General features: G+C 62.0%; 1 protein-coding gene across 1 annotated transcript in view; it reads right to left on the reverse strand.

Annotated features, from left to right (window-relative positions):
- Nucleotides 1-1,226: 1,226 nt before the first annotated feature.
- The window catches only part of AHNAK2 (AHNAK nucleoprotein 2), a 34,478-nt gene continuing 14,203 nt past the window's right edge, over nt 1,227-21,501 (reverse strand). Inside the window, exons 6-12 of the mRNA XM_073895986.1 lie at nt 21,093-21,151; nt 20,884-20,982; nt 20,196-20,303; nt 19,234-19,384; nt 18,780-18,964; nt 6,799-18,616; nt 1,227-6,767 (exon numbers count right to left, since the gene is read on the reverse strand). Coding sequence (XP_073752087.1) covers nt 1,594-6,767; nt 6,799-18,616; nt 18,780-18,964; nt 19,234-19,384; nt 20,196-20,303; nt 20,884-20,982; nt 21,093-21,151 — 17,594 coding nt within the window. The 3' untranslated portion in view covers nt 1,227-1,593. The remainder of the gene's footprint in view (nt 6,768-6,798; nt 18,617-18,779; nt 18,965-19,233; nt 19,385-20,195; nt 20,304-20,883; nt 20,983-21,092; nt 21,152-21,501) is intronic.

A 21,501-nucleotide genomic window follows, 5' to 3' on the forward strand; every position in this document is an offset into this window, starting at 1 on the left:
CTGGGAGTCCGCTCCTTGCTGGCTGGATGAAGCAAGCTCCTAGGCTGTGGCCGGTCAGTCAGGGAGGCCCCGGCGGCAGGGCACCGAGAGTGGCCAGCAAGACGCAGTGGCCCTCGGGCATCCAGCCTGCAAGGACTGAGTGGAGCTAGCAACTCCTTCCCCACTTGGACAAGAGATGAGACCCCAGCCCCGGCTCACACCCCGACTGTAGCCTGCAGGACCCTGGGCAGAGGACCCAGCTAAGCGGGGCTTGGACTCCCGATCCATGGGAACTGGGAGGTCATAAATGTGTGCGGTCTTCAGCTGCCGGCCTGTGGCAACGCCGTGACACAGCATGGATGCCGCGTGGGAAGACTCTGCTGCCCCTCCTGCCTCCAGCACCGAGGCCCCAATATCTCGGGCCTTGACTCCAGCTTCAGATGAGGCAAGAAGCCCATGGAGCCTGGCAGACCCCCACGGTGGCGTTCCCAGGAGGACGGCACTCGCCGCCTCTGACATACGGGACAGGCCGGGAGCCTCGGCCTGGGGGTGCTTGTCTCGCTTGACTTCGGGACAAACACCCCACTGCCTTTCTTCCCCTTTGTCAATCATGAACTGCCCATTTTCCCGAGGATTCCACATCCCCTAGCATGGGTGCCCTCCCCCGTCAGCCACAGGGAAGGGCACGGTGTGCGCACAGTGGGAGGGGAGCCCTCCGCTCTCCCTGCCAGGGCGGCACCAGGTGGAGGGCTCACGGCCCAGCTCTTGCTGCAGCACCCACAGCCTGAGAGGGAATAGGAGCGGGTCACCAGGAGCCCCCCGGGCCAGGGGGGGCATGAGGCAGTCTGAGCTGGGGCCGCTGCGAGCAGTGGGCCCAGGAGGAGCGCCGCAGGGCGGCTGAGAGGAGGAGACTGGGTACCCGGCCTGGGGATTTGCTCCCGGGCGCTGCTTGGGAGGAAGGGAAGGAAGCCCCCGAGATGGGTCCCCATCACGGCCAAGGACGTCTGCCCTGCTCCATCCCTGCGCTGCCTTCCCGCTGGGCATGGTGCCGTGTCCCTGACAGCGTGCCTTGCTCTGAGCTCCCGGCCTGAGCCTCCTTCTGGCTGCCTGACCCACGACAGGCAGAGGACCACTCTTAAGAGTCACCCCTAACTCTCCTCTAGGGCGACCTGGGAGAGGTTAGTTCTGGGAGTGGGTGAGCGGAGCACGAGCAGAAATAAAAAGACCTCGCAGCCGGTGCTGTGGGATGTGTCTTGTCCTTTATTGTCCACTGGGGGGGGCGGTTCCACCGGCAGCCTGGCTGAAGCGTGTGCAGTGGGGGGCACAGCGGCACGTGGGGGCTGTGCGAGCACGGGACGGTGCAGACCTCCGCCGGCTCACCCGCCCCAAGCGGCCATGGAGGAAGCTGGCTCAGCCGGCACGCTCCACAGCTCGGCCCCCCGCCCCGTTGGAGGGCTGCGTGGCGGTTGCCCGGCTGGTGTACCGCGTCCGGGAGTGCGGTGGACGCCGTGGACACCGGCGTGGTCGGGATGGGAGCTCCGTGTGGCCGGGGTTCTGCTTCGGGACTTGGTGCGGGCGTCTGTCCTCTGCGGAACAGTCACCCCTTCCCGGCCCTCATTTGGTGGCGGGCCTGGGTGCAGACTGCTGGCTGGCGGCTCCGTCCTGCTCCAGCAGGATCAGCTCGGTTCTCGCCGCGGAGGTCACCATGGTGCCGGAGCCCCGCCTGGCGCCCGCGGCCTCCGCCAGCTCCCCTGCTCCTGTCTCTTCTGGGGAGAAGCTTTCTCGCGCGTCATAGAAGGTACCTGCCTCCTCTTGGAGACTCTGCTCGGCCAGACTCACCTCCTCTTCCTCACTTTTGCTTTTCTTGGTGGCGGAGGAGGAGAACCCCAACTTAGGAAACCGGAACCAGCCCCCCTTCTCCTGCGAGGGAGGGGTCTGCGCCTCGGGCTGGGTCTGCACGGGAGCTGGTCTCTGGGCATCGGCCTGGGAATCGGCACTTGTCTCGGAGGCCGAGGAAGAAAACCCGATGCTCGGGAGCCAAAACCGGAACAGACCAGAGGACCTTCTCCCTTCAGGTTTTGCTTTGGGAGCCTCGGCCTCCTCTGCCTCCTGGCCCTCCTCCGGCAGGAATTCGAGGATTTCCGCGGGCTCCTCGTCAGAACAGCTGTCGGCACGCCCATGGCCAGAGTGAAGGTCAGATGAACACGCTGGCGGTCCCGGCATGTCTACACTGGGACAGATAATTTCAAAAGGCTCTCCGGTGTCAGGCTGGAGGTCTCCAGAAACGGGGTCTGCTCCTGGGACGGGTTCCTGAGCCTCTCGAAGGCGCCCCCTCAGCCCGCACTCTGTGGTCACCAGGTGCACCCGCGCCCGAGGGGGGGGTTCTGGGACCCTCCCCTTCAGCAAGGAAAACCCACGGGAAGGTGTTTGGGTCTCCGATGCGGGGACCTCTGACTCCTGCACGATCTGGGTGGGAAAGGCCTCGGGCCCCGAGAGCTCGGTGTACCCGGCGGTCACCGTGCTGTGCACGGCCACCTTGCGGCTGGCAGCCTCCGCGCCCTGAATGTGCACTCTGACCTTACAAATGGGGGCAGCTTCCGAGGAGAGGCCGAGGGCCACGGGGGCCTTCGGGATGCTGGTGCCCCGCCCGCTAGGGCTTTGTTCCAGCAGGGCTGTGTCAGGACCGCTCTGCGGGCAGGATGACAACTCTCTCACACTGGGCACGAAAATGTCAGGCTCCAAGCTGGGGGCCGGGAAGCTGAACCTCGGTACCTTTAACTTGGGGAACTGGACACGTAGCACAGAGTCTTCCCAGACTTGACCCACGTTGACTACAGAAACCTGGGATGGCACATCCGTACTGGAAGCCCTCAGTCTGACAGGGCCCTCAGGCTGGGAAGGCGGCCCCTCTGCCCCCTGGGCCCTTCTGCCCAGGCCCTGGCCTGCTGGCCCAGGAAGAAGGGGCTCACCTGCTTCTCCTGGAGGGCCGCGGGGCTCTGCAAGCACCCCATGCAGCTGGAGGGGCAGGGAGCCTGCGCCCGGCCGGACCCTGACCTCGGAAGCTGATGGCCCCACAGAGGCGTGAAGATCAAGATCCCTCCGAAGAACATCTGCATAGGAGGAAGCCGGGCTGCCTACAGCTGCCCCATCTGCACCAGCCTCGGGGGGCTGCAGGGACTTAGCAGCGTCCACCTCTGACGCAGGTGCACAGGCATCCGGACTCTGCATCCCAACCACGGCCTCTCCTTCCCCTTGCACACCGGCCGTCACCGGCGCGGGCCTCTGAGCCCCCAGCCCGGCAGAGCCCACCCGCTCTTTGTGGGGGCGTCCGAAGCCGGGCAGGCGGAGTGAGGGCATCCTAAACCAGCTCTCCCTGGAGCCCGCTGGTGCTTCTCCCACGGCTGCATCCCTCTCTGGGCTCCCCACCGCTGGGGATGGCTGAAGGGGGTCTTCCACCAAAGAGGCCATCACGTCCCCACAGAGCTGGCTTGCTGAGCTGTCCCCAGGCCCGTGCTCTTGGGTGCTGTCCCTGAGAGACAGGCCGTGTTTGGGAAGAGGAAGGTGGCCTGTAGACAGGCTCCCCTCTACCGTGGCATCCCCGGGGCTGAGGTCAGGTTTCACAAAGCCCGCGCTGGGAACAGGGGCCTCCGGGAGGTGGAGGCTCACATCCGCTCCTTCTGGGGGGCCTGCGGCCGTGCCAGCACCTCCAACACCACCCTTACCACTGGCCGTGTCTGTGGAGCCGGCAAGGGCCAGGCCTGGGTCTCCCCGGGGCAGGCCGGCCCCCCGTGTGGAAGCCTCCATTCCGGGAGGTGCGACCTTCAGCTGGGCAAGGGCTGGTGTCCTGACTGCTCCCGCCTCTCCGTCCTTCCCGAGAGACACATCTGCACCAGCTTCTGCAGGTGTAACGGGACCCCTGGGCGGGCTGCCCAGAGCATCTGCAGTGACAGCCGGGCTGTGTCCAGGGTCTGCTTTGGACTCCGCCCCCTTCTTCGGGGACCAGCTGAAGGAGGGAAGCTTGAGCCTCGGGGCTGTCACGGGCCTGCCTTTGCCCTTGCGCCCCGCACCTTCAGCTGGGGCTTCCTCTGGGGCCACTGCTGACGTCCCCGCAGTGCCTGCCTGTCCCTCTGCCACCGTGGACGCAGAGACACCTGCAGGTGGCAGATGACCCTCTGGCACTGGGAACGCCGTGGCTTCCTCCACGGAGGAGTCCAGTCCCTGTGCAGCGAGTGGTGGGGACGTGGGGGGTGCACGCTCGGCAGCTCCAGGCTCCACCACTGCAGCGGCTGATGTTGGCAGTGACAGTCGGAACTTTGGTCGATGGAATTTAGGAAAAGTCACCCGGCCATAAGATTCGGGAAGTACAATGTCCACGGGGCTCGTGTGACCGTCAGGCTGGGACAGTAGAATGCTCTCACTGGACGGGAGGTCGCCTGCACCTGCCATGCTGGGAAGCTGAGCGTGCAACTGGGACCTGGATGGGGTTTCACAAGGCAGCTCGGAAGGGACGGGGCCTCTGGGGACGGTCACCTGGTATTTTGTAAGTGTGACACCCTCACTGGGACTGAGGCAGGATGATTCCCCATGGGGACCACTGAGCCAGCCCGGCCTGGACAGCGGCAGGGAAGTCTCCACGGAAGCCACAGGCGTCCCCAGGGGCTCCCCATGTCCTGACTCTAAGGGGGACGCCGAGGCCCTCACAGGCAAAGGGACCTCAGTTTCCTCTGCAGAAGCTACAAAGCCTTTATCTGCTTTCCCTGGTGGAGAGAAGACTTTGGGCAATTTAAAATGGGACTTTTTGCTTTTGCTTTTTTCTCCTTCTTTTCCAACCGACAAGGCGACATCACCTTCCATATGGAAAGCGTGCTGATCACCACCAGAGACAACTGGATCTCTGAGGCCTGAGGAGAGCGAATTCTGGGTAACTTTATCAGGAATGTCAAGCCCTGGAGAGACCAGGGAAGGCTTACTGGGGGAGGTTCGAGAGGAGGAAATGCTGATTTTAGGAAATTTAAACTTGGCTGCTTTGGAAAACACTTCAACCTCCCCAGAAGATGAATCCAGCTTGGCAACAGGAACCTGGGCATCCACCTCCACGGTGGGCAGGGACACCTCCACGTCAGGGGCGCTCACCTCCCCTTTGGCATCCTGATTCAGGTCCAGTTTAGGCCCCTTGATGTCCACCTGGGGGGCCTTGGAGTCCACTTTGGGCATTTTGATGCTGGGCATCTGCACCTTGGGCAGGTGCCCTTTGAGTCCGGCTGCGGCTGAGGGTTCTTTGAGCTCCTCCTTGGGCACTTGACCCTCAGGGAGCTTCAGGCCCACCGAGGCAGTCTTGACGTCTAGGTGGGCAGATGGCAGCTCAATGGTCACGTCACTGGTCTTGACGTCGGCCTGGATAGAGGGCATGGAAACCTCAGCCTGGACCTTGGGCAGGGACGCATCCACAGAGGCTTCCAAGGACTTGCTTGGCGCCGACGTGCCAAAGGACGGCATCTTGAACTTGGGCATCTTGAACTTGCTGTCTCCGGCAGCCACCTCCTTGTCTCCCAGGGACAGGTCGGCCTCCACCTTGGCACTGGACACCTGGGCGCTCACCTCCACACTGGGCAGGGACACCTCGACGTCGGGGGCGCTCACCTCCCCTTTGGCGCCTTTCAGGTCCACTTTGGGCCCCTTAATGTCCACCTGGGGGGCCTTGATGTCCACCTTGGGCATCTTGAGGCTCGGCATCTGCACTTTGGGCAGCTGGCCCTTGATCTTGACCCCTTCTGCTTTGCCCTTCGGCCCAGACACGGCCACCTCTCCCTCGGGAAGGGACACCTCCAGCTCTTCCCCAGGGAGGTTGATATCAGCAGTGGGCACTTGGACGGCACCCTCTGGGGCTCGCACCTCTCCTCCCAGGGAGGGCAGTGTGGCTTTGGCTCCGACCTTGGGCACTGACACGTCCAGGTCCACAGATGTTCCCAAATCCTTGCTTGGCGCTGACACACCGAAGGACGGCATCTTGAACTTGGGCATCTTGAACTTGCTGTCTCTGGCGGCCACCTCCTTGTCTCCCACGGACAGGTCAGCCTCCACCTTGGCCTCAGGAACCTGGGCATCCACCTCCACGGTGGGTAGGGACACCTCCACGTCGGGGGTGCTCACCTCCCCTTTGGCACCCTTCAGGTCCAGTTTGGGCCCCATGATGTCCAATTTGGGCATTTTGATGCTGGGCATCTGCACCTTGGGCAGGTGCCCTTTGAGTCTGCCTGAGGCCGAGGGTTCCTGGAGCTCCCCCTCGGGCACTTGCCCCTCAGGAAGCTTCAGGCCCACCGAGGCAGTCTTGATGTCTAGGTCGGCAGATGGCAGTTCAATGGTCACGTCACTGGTCTTGACGTCGGCCTGGATGGAGGGCATGGAAACCTCAGCCTGGACCTTGGGCAGGGACGCGTCCACAGAGGCTTCCAAGGACTTGCTTGGCGCCGACGCGCCAAAGGACGGCATCTTGAACTTGGGCATCTTGAACTTGCTGTCTCTGGCAGCCACCTCCTTGTCTCCCAGGGACAGGTCAGCCTCCACCTTGGCACTGGACACCTGAGCGTCCACCTCCACGGTGGGTAGGGACACCTCCATGTCGGGGGTGCTCACCTTCCCTTTGGCGCCCTTCAGGTCCAGTTTGGGCCCCTTGATGTCCACCTGGGAGGCCTTGATGTCCACCTGGGGGGCCTTGATGTCCATCTTGGGCATCTTGAGACTCGGCATCTGCACTTTGGGCAGCTGGCCCTTGATCTTGACCCCTTCTTCTTTGCCCTTCAGCCTGGACACAGCCGCCACTCCTTCGGGGGGGGGACACCTCCAGCTCTCCGCCCGGGAGGTCGATATCAGCAGTGGGCACGTGGACGGCACCCTCTGGGGCTCGCACCTCTCCTCCCAGGGAGGGCAGTGTGGCTTTGGCTCCGACCTTGGGTACCAAAATGTCCACGGATGTTCCCAAATCCTTGCTAGGTGCCGATGTGCCAAATGACGGCATCTTGAACTTGCTGTCTCTGGTGGCCACCTCCTTGTCTCCCATGGACAGGTCAGCTTCCACCTTAGTGCGGGGCACCTGGGCATCCACCTCCCCGCTGGGTAGGGACACCTCCACTTCGGGAGCACTCATCTCCCCTTTGGCGCCCTTCAGGTCCAGTTTGGGCCCCTTGATGTCCACCTGGGAGGTCTTCAAGTCCACTTTGGGCATTTTGATGCTGGGCATCTGCATCTTGGGCAGGTGCCCTTTGAGTCCGCCTGTAGCCGAGGGTTCCTGGAGCTCCCCCTCGGGCACTTGGCCCTCAGGGATCTTCAGGCCCACCAACCCAGTCTTGATGTCTAGGTCGGCAGATGGCAGCTCAATGGTCATGTCACAGGTCTTGACGTCAGCCTGGATAGAGGACATGGAAACCTCAGCCTGTACCTTTGGCAGGGATGCATCCACAGGGGCTTCCAAGGACTTGCTTGGCGCTGATGCACCGAAGGACGGCATCTTGAACTTGGGCATCTTGAACTTGCTGTCTCTGGCGGCCACCTCCTTGTCTCCCAGGGACAGGTCAGCCTCCACCTTGGTGCCAGGCACCTGGGCATCCACCTCCACTCTGGGCAGGGACACCACCATGTCGGGGGAGCTAATCTCCCCTTTGGTGCATTTCAGGTCCAGTTTGGGCCTCTTGATGTCCACCTGGGGGACCTTGACATCCACCTGGGGGGCCTTGATGTCCACCTTGGGCATCTTCAGGCTGGGCATCTGTGCTTTGGGCAGCTGACCCTTGAATTTGACCCCTTCTGCTTTGCCCTTCAGCTCGGACACAGCCACCTCTCCCTCCGGGAGGGACACCTGCAGCTCTCCCCCAGGGAGGTCAATATCAGCAGTGGGCCTTTGGACAGCACCATCTGGGGCTTTCATCTCCCCTCCCAGGGAGGGCAGTGTTGCCTTGGCTCCTACCTTGGGCAGGGACACGTCCATGGATGTTCCCAAATCTTTGCTTGGCGCCGACGTGCCGAAGGACGGCATCTTGAACTTGGGCATCTTGAGCTTGCTGTCTCTGTCGGCCACCTCCTTGTCTCCCATGGACAGGTCAGCTTCCACCTTGGCACCGGGCACCTGGGCGTCCACCTCCAAGGTGGGTAGGGACGCCTCCACGTTGGTGGCGCTCACCTCCCCTTTGGCGCCCTTCAGGTCCAGTTTGGGCCCCTTGATGTCCACCTGGGGGGCCTTGATGTCCACCATAGGCATCTTGAGGCTGGGTATCTGCACTTTGGGCCGCTGGCCCTTGATCTTGACCCCTTCTGCTTTGCCCTCCAGCTCGGACACAGCCACCTCTCCCTCGGGGGGGGACACCTCCAGGTCTCCCCCCGGGAGGTCGGTATCAGCAGTGGGCACTTGGACGGCACCCTCTGGGGTTCGCACCTCTCCTCCCAGGGAGGGCAATGTGGCCTCGGCTCCGACCTTGGGCAGGGACATGTCCATGGATGTTCCCAAATCCTTGCTTTGTGCTGACGCGCCAAAGGACGGCATCTTGAACTTGGGCATCTTGAACTTGCTGTCTCTGGCGGCCACCTCCTTGTCTCCCAGGGACAGGTCGGCCTCCACCTTGGCGCTGGGCACCTGGGTGTCCACCTCCACGCTGGGCAGGGACACCTCCACTTTGGGAGCACTCACCTCCCCTTTGGCACCGTTTAGGTCCATTTTGGGAGCCCTGATGTCCACTTGGGGGGCCATGATATCCACCTGGGGGGCCTTGATGTCCACCTTGGGCAACTTGAGGCTCGGCATCTGCACTTTGGGCAGCTGGCCCTTGATCTTGACCCCTTCTGCTTTGTCCTTCAGCCCAGACACAGCCACGTCTCCCTCGGGGAGGGACACCTCCAGCTCTTCCACAGGGAGGTTGATATCAGCAGTGGGCACTTGGACGGCAACCTCTGGGTCTTGCACTTCCCTTCCCAGGGAGGGCAGCGTGGCCTTGGCTCTGACACTGGGCATTGACACTTCCACATCCACAGATGTTCCCAAATCCTTGCTTTGTGCCGACGCGCCAAAGGACGGCGTCTTGAACTTGGGCATCTTGAACTTGCTGTCTCTGGTGGCCACCTCCTTGTCTTCCGGTGACAGGTCAGCCTCCAGCTTGGCTTCGGGCACCTGGGCATCCACCTCCAAGCTCGGCAGGGACACTTCCACATCGGGGGCTCTCACCTCCTCTTTGGCACCCTTCAGGTCCAGTTTGGGCCCCTTAATGTCCACTTGGGGAGCCTTGATGTCCACCTTGTGGGCCCTGATGTCCACCGTAGGCATCTTCAGGCTGGGCATCTGCACATTGGGCAGCTGACCCTTGATATTAAACCTTTCTGCTTTGCCCTTCAGCCCAGACACAGCCACTTCTCCCTCGGGGAGGGACACCTCCAGCTCACTCCCCGGTAGGTTGATATCAGCAGTGGCCACTAGGACGTCACCTTCTGGGGCTAACACCTCCCTTCCCAGGGAGGGCAGGGTGGCCTCGACTCCGACCTTTGGCCCTGACATATCCACAGATGTTCTCAAATCCTTGCTTGGCACCGACGAGCTGAAGGATGGCATCTTGAACTTGGGCATCTTGAACTTGCTATCTCTGGCGGCCACCTCCTTGTCTCCCAGGGACAGGTCAGCCTCCACCTTGGCACCAGGAACCTGGGCGTCCATCTCCATGCTGGGCAGAGACATCTCCACTTCAGGGGTGCTCACCTCCACTTTGGCACCTTTCAGGTCCAGTTTGGGCCCCTTGATATCCACCTGGGGGGCCTTGATGTCCACCTTGGGCATCTTGATGTCCTTGATGTCCATCTTGAGGCTCGGCATCTGCACTTTGGGCAGCTGGCCCTTGATCTTGACCCCTTCTGCTTTACCTTTTGGCCCGGTCACAGCCACCTCTCCCTCAGGGACGGACAACTCCAGCTCTTCCGCAGGGAGGTCGATATCAGCAGTGGGCACTTGGATGGCGCCCTCTGGGGCTCGCACCTCCTTTCCCAGGGAGGGTAGTGTGGCCTCGGCTCTGGCCTTGGACAGTGACACATCCACGTCCATAGATGTTCCCAAATCCTTGCTTGGCACCCACATGCCGAAGGAAGGCATCTTGAACTTGGGCATCTTGAACTTGCTGTCTCTGGTGGCCACCTCCTTGTCTCCCATGGACAGGTCAGCCTCCCCCTTTGTGCTGGGCACCTGGGTGTCCACCTCCACGGCAGGTAGGGACGCCTCCTTGTCGGGGGTGCTCACCTCCCCTTTGGCGCCCTTCAGGTCCAGTTTGGGCCCCCTGATGTCCGCCTGGGGGGCCTTGAAGTCCACTTTGGGCATTTTGACGCTGGGCATCTGCACCTTGGGCAGGTGCCCTTTGAGTCTGCCTGAGGCCGAGGGTTCCTGGAGCTCCCCCTCGGGCACTTGGCCCTCAGGGATCTTCAGGCCGACCAATGCAGTCTTGACATCTAGGTCGGCAGATGGCCGCTCAAAGGTTACTTCACTGGTCTTGATGTCAGTCTGGATAGAGGGCATGGAAACCTCAGCCTGTACCTTGGGCAGGGACGGGTCCACAGACACTTCAAAGGACTCGCTTGGCACCGACGCGCCAAAAGACGGTATCTTGAACTTGGGCATCTTGAACTTGCTGTCTCTGGCGGCCACCTCCTTGTCTCCCAGGGACTGGTCAGCCTCCAGCTTGGCGTCGGGAACCTGGGCGTCCACCTCCACGCTGGGCAGGGACACCTCCATGTCGGGGGCACTCACCTCCCCTTTGGCGCCCTTCAGGTCCAGTTTGGGTCCCTTGATGTCCACCTGGGGGGCCTTGATGTCCACCTGGGGGACCTTGATATCCACCGTGGGTATCTTCATTCTGGGCATCTGCATTTTGGGCAGCTGGCTCTTGATCTTGACCCCTTCTGCTTTGCCCTTCAGCCCGGACACAGCCACCTCTCCCTCGGGGAGGGACACCTCCAGCTCTCCACCTGGGAGGTCAATATCAGCAGTGGCCACTTGGACGGCACCCTCGGGGGCTCTCACCTCCCCTCCCAGGGAGGGCAGGGTGGCTTCAGTTCCGACCTTGGGCACTGACACATCCACGGATATTCCCAAATCCTTGCTTGGCGCCGACGTGCTGAAGGACGGCATCTTGAACTTGGGCATCTTGAACTTGCTGTCTCTGGTGGCTACCTCCTTGTCTCCCAGGGACTGGTCAGCCTCCTCCTTGGAACCGGGCACCTGGGCGTCCACCTCCATGCTGGGCAGGGACATCTCCACATCGGGGATGCTCACCTCCCCCTTGGCCCCTTTCAGGTCCAGTTTGGGCCCCTTGATGTCCACCTGGGGGGCCTTGATATCCACCTGGGGGGCCTTGATGTCCACCTTGGGCATCTTGAGGCTCGGCATCTGCATTTTGGGCAGCTGGCTCTTGATCCTGACCCCTTCTGCTTTACCCTTAAGCCCGGACACAGCCACCTCTCCCTCAGGGAGGGACACTTCCAGGTCTCCCCCATGGAGGTCAATATCAGCAGTGGGCACCTGGATGGCACCCTCTGGTACTCGCACCTTCCTTTCCAGGGAGGGCAGTGTGGCCTCAGCTCTGGCCTTGGGCAGTGACACTTCCATGTCCATGGATGTTCCCAAATCCTTGTTTGGTGCTGACACGCCGAAGGATGGCATCTTGAACTTGGGCATCTTGAACTTGCTGTCTCTGGAGGCCACCTCCTTTTCTCCCACAGACAGGTCAGCCTCCACCTTGGCGCCGGACACCTGGGCGTCCTCCTTCACACTGGGCAGGGACACCTCCATGTCTGGAGTGCTCACCTCCCCTTTGGCACCCTTCAGGTCCAGTATGGGCCCCCTGATGTCCACCTGGGGGGCCTTGGAGTCAACTTTGGGCATTTTGACACTGGGCATCTGCCCCTTGGGCAGGTGCCCCTTGAGTCTGCCTGAGGCCGAGGGTTCCTGGAGCTCCCCCTCGGGCACTTGTCCTTCAGGGAGCTTCAGGCCCACTGAGGCAGTCTTGACGTCTAGGTCGGCAGATGGCAGCTCAATGGTCATGTCACTGGTCTTGACGTCGGCCTGGATGGAGGGCATGGAAACCTCAGCCTGGACCTTTGGCAGGGACGGATCCACAGAGGCTTCCAAGGACTTGCTTGGCACCGACGTGCCAAAGGACGGCATCTTGAACTTGGGCATCTTGAACTTGCTGTCTCCGGCGGCCACGTCCTTGTCTCCCATGGACAGGTCAGCCTCCCCCTTGGCGCTGGGCACCTGGGCATCCACCTCCACGGTGGGTAGGGACACCTCCATGTCGGGGGCGCTCACCTCCCCTTTGGCGCCCTTCAGGTCCAGTTTGGGCCCCTTGATGTCCACCTGGGGGGCCTTGATGTCCACCGTGGGTATCTTTAGGCTGGGCATGTGCACTTTGGGCAGGTGGCCCTTGATCTTGACCCCTTCTGCTTTGCCCTTCAGCCTGGACACAGCCACTTCTTCCTTGGGGAGGGACACTTCCAGCTCTCCTCCTGGGAGGTCGATATCAGCAGTGGCCACTTGGACAGCATCCTCTGGGGCTTGTACCTTCCCTCCCAGAGAGGGCAGTGTGGCCTCTGCTCTGACCTTGGGCACCGACACGTCCACACATGTACCCAAATCCTTGCTTGGTGCCGACGTGCCGAAGGACGGCATCTTGAACTTGGGCATCTTGAACTTGCTGTCTCTGGAGGCCACCTCCTTGTCTCCCAGGGACAGATCAGCCTCCACCTTGGCACCGGGCACCTGGGCATCCACCTCCACCCTGGGCAGGGACACCTCCACATCGGGGGTGCTCACTTCCCCTTTGGCGCCTTTCAGGTCCAGTTTGGGCCCCTTGATGTCCACCTGGGGGGCCTTGATATCCACCTGGGGGGCCTTGATGTCCACCTTGGGCATCTTGAGGCTGGGCATCTGCACTTTGGGCAGCTGGCCCTTGATCTTGACCCTTTCTGCTTTGTCCTTCAGCCTGGACACAGCCACCTCTCCCTCGGGGAGGGACACCTCCAGCTCTTCCCCCGAGAGGTCGATGTCAGCAGTGGGCACTTGGACAGCACCCTCTGGCGCTTGAACCTCCCTTCCCAGGGAGGGCAGTGTGGCCTCAGCTCTGACCTTGGGCGGTGACACTTCCACATCCATGGATGTTCCCAAATCCTGGCTTGGCACTGACACATCAAAGGACGGCATCTTCAACTTGGGCATCTTGAACTTGCTGTCTCTGGAGGCCACCTCTTTGTCTCCCAAGGTCAGGTCAGCCTCCACCTTGGCGCTGGGCACCTGGGCGTCCAGCTCCACGGTGGGTAGGGACACCTCCATGTTGGGGGCGCTCACCTCCCCTTTGGTGTCCTTCAGGTCCGGTTTGGGCCCCCTGATGTCCACCTGTGGGGCCTTGGAGTCCACTTTGGGCATTTTGATACTGGGTATCTGCACCATGGGCAGATGCCCTTTGAGTCCACCTGCGGCCGAGGTTTCCTGGCATTCCCCCTCGGGCACTTGACCCTCAGGGAGCTTCAGGCCCACCGAGGCAGTCTTGATGTCTAGGTGGGCAGATGGCAGCTCAATGGTCACGTCACTGGTCTTGACGTCAGCCTGGATGGAGGACATGGAAACCTCAGCTTGGACCTTGGGCAGGGACACGTCCACAGAAGCTTCCATGGACTTGCTTGGCACCAACGCACCAAAGGACGGCATCTTGAACTTGGGCATCTTGAACTTGCTGTCTCTGGTGGCCACCTCCTTGTCTCCCAGGGACAGGTCAGCCTCCACCTTGGGGCCAGGCACCTGGGCATCCACCTCCATGCAGGGCAGGAATACCTCCATGTCGGGGACGCTCACCTCCCCTTTGGTGCCCTTCAGGTCCAGTTCGGGCCCCTTGATGTCCACCTGGTGGGCCTTGATATCCACCTGGGGGGCCTTGGTGTCCACCGTGGGCATCTTCAGGCTGGGCATCTGCATTTTGGGCAGCTGACCCTTGATCTTGACCCCTTCTGATTTGCCCTTCAGCCCAGACATAGCCACCTCTCCCTTGGGGAGGGACACCTCCAACTCTCCCCCAGGGAGGTCGATATCAGCAGTGGGCACTTGGACGGCACCCTCTGGGGCTCGCACCTCCCCTCCCAGGGAGGGCAATGTGGCCTCGGCTCCAACCTTGGGCACCGACATGTCCACGGATGTTCCCAAATCCTTGCTTGGCTCCGACGCACCGAAGGACGGCATCTTGAATTTGGGCATCTTGAACTTGCTGTCTCTGGCAGCCACCTCCTTGTCTCCTACGGACAGGTCAGCCTCCAGCTTGGCCTCAGGAACCTGGGCATCCACCTCCACGGTGGGTAGGGACATCTCCATGTCAGGGGCACTCACCTCTCCTTTGGCACCCTTCAGGTCCAGTTTGGGCCCCTTGATGTCCACCTGGGGGTCCTTGAAGTCCACTTTAGGCATTTTGATACTGGGCATCTGCATCTTGGGCAGGAGTCCTTTGAGTCCGCCTGCGGCTGAGCGTTCCTGGAGTTCCCCCTTGGGATCTTGGCTCTCAGGGAGCTTCAGGCCCACCGAGACAGTCTTGATGTCTAGGTCGGCTGATGGCAACTCAAAGGTCACATCACTGGTCTTGACGTCGGCCTGGATAGAGGGCATGGAAACCTCAACCTGTACCTTGGGCAGGGACGCATCCGCAGAGGCTTCCAAGGACTTGCTTAGTCCTGATGCACTGAAGGACGGCATCTTGAACTTGGGCATCTTGAACTTGCTGTCTCTGGCAGCCACCTCCTTTTCTCCCACGGACAGGTCAGCCTCCACCTTGGCGTCGGGAACCTGGGAGTCCACCTCCATGCTGGGAAGGGACACCTTCCCATCAGGGGCACTCACCTCCCCTTTGACGCCCTTCAGGTCCAGTTTGGGCCCCTTGATGTCCACCTGGGGGGCCTTGATGTCCACCTTGGGCATCTTGAGGCTGGGCATCTGCACTTTGGTCAGCTGACCCTTGATCTTGACCCTTTCAGCTTTGCCCTTCAGCCCGGACACAGGCACTTCTCCCTCGGGGAGGGACACCTCCAGCTCTCCAACCGGGAGGTCAATATCAGCAGCGGGCACTAGGATGGCACCCTCTGGGGCTCGCACTTCCCCTCCCAGGGAGGGCAGTGTGGTCTCGGCTCTGACCTTGGGCACTGACACATCCACGGATGTTCCCAAATCCTTGCTTGGCACCGATGCACCGAAGGACGGCATCTTGAACTTGGGCATCTTGAACTTGCTGTCTCTGATGGCCACCTCCTTGTCTTCCAGGGACAGGTCAGACTCCACCTTGGCGAAGGACACCTGGGCGTCCCCCTCCACCCTGGGCAGGGACACCTCCACGTTGGGGGCTCTCACCTCCCCTTTGGCGCCTTTCAGGTCCAGTTTTGGCCCCTTGATGTCCACCTGGGGGGCCTTGATGTTCACATGGGGGGCCTTGATGTCCTCCTTGGCCATCTTGAGGCTGGGCATCTGCTCTTTGGGAAGCTGACCCTTGATCTTGACCCCTTCTGCTTTGCCCTTCAGCCCAGACACAGCCACCTCTCCCTCGGGGAAGGACACTTCCAGCTCTCCCCCAGGGAGGTCGATATCAGCAGTGGCCACTTGGACGGCACCCTCTGGGGCTCGCACCTCCCTTCCCAGGGAGGGCTGTGTGGTCTCAGTTCCGACGTTGGGCACCAACACGTCCACGGATGTTCCCAAATCCTTGCTTGGCACTGACGCACCAAAGGATGGCATCTTGAACTTGGGCATCTTGAACTTGCTGTCTCTGGAGGCCACCTCTTTGTCTCCTATGGACAGGTCAGCCTCTACCTTGGTGCCAAGCACCTGAGTGTCCAGCTCCATGGTGGGTAGGGACACCCCCATATCAGGGGCGCTAACCTCCCCTTTGGTGCCCTTCAGGTCCAGTTTGGGCCCCCTGATGTCCACCTGGGGGGCCTTGAAGTCCACTTTGGGCATTTTGATGCTGGGCATCTGCACCTTGGGTAGGTGCCCTTTGAGTCCGGCTGTGGCCGAGGGTTCCTGGAGCTTCCCCTCAGGCTCTTGCCCCTCAGGGAGCTTCAGGCCCACCGAGGCAGTCTTGACATCTAGGTCGGCAGATGGCAGCTCAATGGTCACGTCACTGGTCTTGACGTCGGCCTGGATAGAGGGCATGGAAACCTCAGCCTGGACCTTGGGCAGGGACGCAGCCACAGAGGCTTCCAAGGACTTGCTTGGCGCCGACGTGCCAAAGGATGGCATCTTGAACTTGGGCATCTTGAACTTGCTGTCTCTGGCAGCCACCTCCTTGACTTCCAGTGACAGGTCAGCCTCCACCTTTGCACCGGACACCTGGGTGTCCACCTCCACACTGGGTAGGGACACCTCCATGTCAGGGGTGCTCACCTCCCCTTTGGCACCCTTCAGGTCCAGTTTGGGCCCCTTGATGTCCACCTGGGGGGCCTTGATGTCCACCTTGGGCATCTTGAGGCTCGGCATCTGCACTTTGGGCAGCTGGCCCTTGATCTTGACCCCTTCTGCTTTGCCTTTTGGCCCGGTCACAGCCACCTCTCCCTCAGGGATGGACACCTCCAGCTCTTCCCCAGGGAGGTCGATATCAGCAGTGGGCACTTGGATGGCACCCTCTGGGGCTTGCACCTCCCTTCCCAGAGAGGGCTGTGTGGCCTCGGCTCTGACCTTGGGCACTGACACTTCCATGTCCACGGATGTTCCCAAATCCTTGCTTGGCACTGACATGCTGAAGGAAGGCATCTTGAACTTGGGCATCTTGAACTTGCTCTCTCTGGCAGCTACCTCCTTGTCTCCCACGGACAGGGCACCCTCCACCTTGGCACCGGGCACCTGTGCATCCACATTCACGGTGGGTAGCAACACCTCCATGTCGGGGACACTCACTTCCCCTTTGGCGCCCTTCAGGTCCAGTTTGGGCCCCTTGATGTCCACCTGGGGGGCCTTGATGTCCACCTTGGCCATCTTGAGGCTGGGCATCTGCACTTTGGGGAGCTGGCCCTTGATCTTGACCCCTGCTGCTTTGCCCTCCAGCCCGGACACAGCCACCTCTCCCTCGGGGGGGGACACCTCCAGCTCTTCCCCAGGGAGGTCGGTATCAGCACTGGGCACTTGGACGGCACCCTCTGGGGCTCGCACCTCTCCTCCCAGGGAGGGCAGTGTGGCCTCGGCTCTGACCCTGGGCCCCGACACGTCCACAGATGTTCCCAAATCCTTGCTTGGCGCCGACGCACCGAAGGACGGCATCTTGAACTTGCCGTCTGTGGCGGCCACCTCCTGGTCTCCCAGTGACAGGTCCCCTTGCTCCCTCTCAAGCTCCGGTCCTCGTTCCTCTGGTCCTGGTGGCTGCCCCCCTCTTGTGTCTCGTTCTTTGTCTTCTAGGATTTCTTTGCCTTCTGCCTGTAGTGGCTTCACTGTCACGGTGCTTCCCGTTTCTTGGTCCGAGGCCAGGGCGGGCTTCTCCCCGGCTGCTCTCGCGCCCTTTCTGGGCGACCGCGTGAAGGAGGGCATGTTGAACTTGAGCACTGTCCATCTCTCCTCCCTCCCTCCTTTGTCCTTGTCCCCATCCTTCTTCCCTCTTCCCCTGTGACCTTCCTCAGCGCCCCCTGCTCCTCCTCCTTCCCGCTCTGGCAGGTGCGCTTTGGGCTTCTCGGGTGCTGCCAGCTGGGGTCCTGGTGCCCCCGCCCCCGCGGGGCGGGTCTCCTGTGCCGTGGTCCCTCCCTGCCCGTGCCCCTGGACCAGTGGTGCTGTGCCTCCTTCTGTGTCTTGCTTTCTTTCTTTGGAAAATTTAAACACGGGTGTTTTTAAACTGGGTATTTGGATTTGGAATTCTGGTTGACGGCCCTGTGCGTCTCCTTTGCCTTGCAGAGCCGATCTGGCAATCCCAATTTCCATGCCCTGAGCCACCTCCCTGAGGCCCTCCCCGCCTTGTGGGGCTGAGCTCACCCCAGGCTCCCCCTCTGACACAGCGTCCTCCGGGTCTGTCACCTCCTTTGTTTCTTTTCGGCGCCTAGACGCCACACTGGCCCCTTCCCCCAGGGCTCCCCGGCTGGGGGCTCCAGGCTCTATGGGTGTCCCCGCTGGTACCTCTGCCGTCCCGTCCTCTCCCCTGCTTTGCACAGTGGCCTCGGGGGCCTCTTGTCTGTCCTCGCAGGATCCGGCCTCCTCCACGACCCCGGCCTGGAGAGCTCCACCTTGGACCCCTCTGCTTGGTCGCCCCTCCAGCGTCGGACCCTTCCCTGAGCCCATCCTGAACCTGAGGTTCAGGAACCTCCCTCTCCGCTGGCCGTCCGGTCCCGCCTTCTGCTCCTGATCCTCTGCTGGGAGCTGGGCCTCCGTGTCTGTGCTCGTGGGGGACACGTCAGGTGCATCTCCCCGCCCGTAAGCCTCTGAGGAGCTGTGTGACCTCCGCGGTCCCGGCATGTGCTTGCTCGTTATTGACTGGAATTTGGGCCAGGACAGCCTCTCTTTTTGGGGCCGCCTGCGTCTGCCCTCCCTGGGCTTGGCGAGCAGTCTCTCCTGGTCTCCTCCCCCTTCCAGGGTCTGTGTGGGGGTCTCCGTGGAGCCATCAGCCACATCTTTGTCCTGAAACACAAGGAGAGTGAACTTGCAGCTGCTGGTACGAGGCACCTGAGCCCGGGGCGCTCCGGGGACAGGAGAGGGTGGGGAGGGAGCCCCTCCTCAGCCTCAGCCCCAGGGTTTGGGTGGAGGTCAGTGGGGCCCAGCCTCACCGGCTGTGGTGCATCACCTGCTTCTCACTGCCCTTCGGGCCATGCTGAGCCCCCCTGGCAGCGCCTTCCTCGTCCTCTGTGGCAGGACGTTTCCGTTTGACTTGGAACTGCACCTTGTAAGGCTCTGAGTACTGAAGAATTTTGAGAGCGTCTTCATATTTAATGTTGTCAAAGAATATGGTTGTGCTGAGCAGCTGATCCCCTAGACAAAGACAGAGCGGGCCCTAGGCCTTAGCTGCCCCAGTCCCACCATGGTTCGGAGAGATGCACCTACCGGGGCCCTGGGAGCCCAACCCCACCCTCCATGGAGCCCTGCGTGGGAAGGAGGCCGCCCCGCGGCACTGGCGGGAACGCCCAGCACACCCGGTGGCCCCAGCCTGGAGTGGCCGAGCAGGTGAGGCCCGTTTTCCTCCAGGCCCCTCCCGTCCTGATGGGGACCACGGGGACCCCAGGGAGGGGCGGTCATGGCACCTTCTCTCAGGCTGAAGAGCTTGGCAGCTGACGAGTCCTTCAGGACTTGTTTCACAAAAATCCCCTGGTCCCCACCACCTGTGACGCTGTAGCCGCTGGCTCCAGCTTCCGCCTCGGTCATCAGCGTCACCTCTGTCGCCTCCTGCATGGACTGGAGGAGAAGCACATCAGGGCCATGGTGAGCTTCTGCCTATGGCACCATGGGCATCCGTGCCGGGGGCCTCACCACCCTGAGCACGGGGACCCCAGAGTCCTGCCCATCATCCAGGAGACAGGGGGCAGCATAGGAGCCCCTAGCCAGGGCCCGGGCTGTCGTGTCCCGGCCTTGGAGAGAGCCAGCTGCAAGCCACCTCCTGCCGGAGCAGCCTCCTCTTTGTCCCCCGCAACCTGCCAGCCCTCGGGAGCGGTTGGTTGGCCCATCGGGCTCAGTGAGCAGAGAGGAGGGGCTTCTGCTCGCAGGGTGGCCAAGCCTTGTTCATCCCTCACACCCCAATGGCACGCAAGGCGGCGGGGGGTTCAGAAGTGCCAAGGAAAACACAGCAAGCGGGATGGCCAGCCCAACTCAGAGGCTTTGGGCCCGGCCGAGCTGTGGGACTGCAGGAGCCACAGATGACAGGACAGGCTGCCTTGGGGCAGTGCACCCTCCTCACTGGGTGCCCCTGGAATCCAGCACCTTCCGTGGTTTGTGTACGGGGCCAGCAGCAGCTGCACCCACTGCAGAGACTGAGGTCTGCGTGCCTCGGTCTCCCTGGCCACATCGGGCTCTTCCTTGGACGTCTCAGGGGAAGCCCGGACCAGCCTCTGGAGCCCCCGCCTCTAGACCAGGCCTGACGAGGGTGACAGGCAGGCCCTTCCCTGGTCTCCTCGTCCCTCTCCTTGCTCCGAAACAGCCACGCCTCCCGCCCAGCTGGGGTCTTCGCAGAGAGCCCACCCCCTTGAGCCTCAGGCACTACCACACCCACCTGCGGACCACTCATCCTGGAGAATGTCTGGGAGTCCCCCGAATCTCGCTTCCACCAGGATCTCCGTCCCCCAGAGCCCGAGGAAGCCCGCCGCCTCGGTGTGTCCTCCTGCAGTCACAGAGGCCAGAGGTCACACTCCTGCCCCCACCCCGGGCACAGGAGGGACTCAGGAGACCGGAGGCCCCAGAGCAGTGCTGTGTGCCAAGGGAGCTGATCTCATGGCTTGGGGGGGGTGGCGGTGACTCTTGGTCCTGGTGCTTCCTGACAGGGCCCAGCCCCCAGGCCCCAGCACCCACACCCAGGGCAGACCCCCCCCAGGAACTGGGGTTTGGTGGGCAGGGTAAGAAGGAAACAGAGCAAGAACAAGTCTCTTAGGAAATACACCTGCTCCCATGCCCTCGCCCTAGGCCCACTCCAGAGACAGCCCGTGTATGCCCACATCAAGCACGGGCTCGCTTTCCCACACATGCACAATCTCATCTCCGTCTTGGGCCGCTGAAGGGAGGGGTCCCGGGGGACAGAGGGGTCAGAGAGGAAGGCGCAATGGGTAGAACTGTGGCCCGGTGAGCAGCGGGGCAGGCCTGCATGGCTGCACAAATGGGTGGGAGTTGCCCACACAGAGTGATGAAGGAGACATGCCCACAGCTGCACTTTCCCTCAGCCCCTGGTCTCTGTCCCGCAGGCTTACCGGGAGTCCAGAGCTAGCACCCTCCACAGTGTATTCATACACAGGGGAGGACCCCTGTGGCCGTGGCCGAATGATCTCGTCCACGGGCCCTTCCGTTACCTGGCAGGAGAGAAAAATCAGGTAGCCCTCAGCCACCTGGGCTCTGCGCACGCCCAGGAAAGGCTGGGGCTGTGTGAGGGGGGCATGCATCCTCCAGGGCCCTCGCTTACAGAGTGGTCCTCTTCTGTGTCTGCGTCCGGCTCCTCAGGCTGCAGCTGCCGGCCAGATACTGCAAAGAGAGAGGCTGAGTCAGCGGAGCCGTGCAGGCGGGGAGACCAGACGGTGGACCCGGGGGGCTGGGCCCAGACGAAGTCCGTCCGTGTACCGTGCTGGTGCACACGTCACCCCATCCTGGACACTGGGTCTGAGAGCACACACAGGGGTGGGCAGGTTGTGACATCAGGTCAGGTAGCGGTGAGCCTGCACGGGGGGTACTCAGGCAAAGTAGCCTTCACAGATTTAGTCCAAGATAGTCACTAAACAAACACACAGAGAAACAACAATCACAGCCCCGAAGGGGCCAGAACCCAGAGTTGCTGCAGTGTCCAGCACTCAGCCAGAAGTGACATGACACGCAGA

The sequence above is a fragment of the Callorhinus ursinus genome, unplaced genomic scaffold, assembly GCF_003265705.2.
Source record: "Callorhinus ursinus isolate GAN/ISIS: 27379988/994484 unplaced genomic scaffold, GSC_fseal_2.0 scaffold8, whole genome shotgun sequence".
Classification (NCBI taxonomy): Eukaryota; Metazoa; Chordata; class Mammalia; order Carnivora; family Otariidae; genus Callorhinus; species Callorhinus ursinus.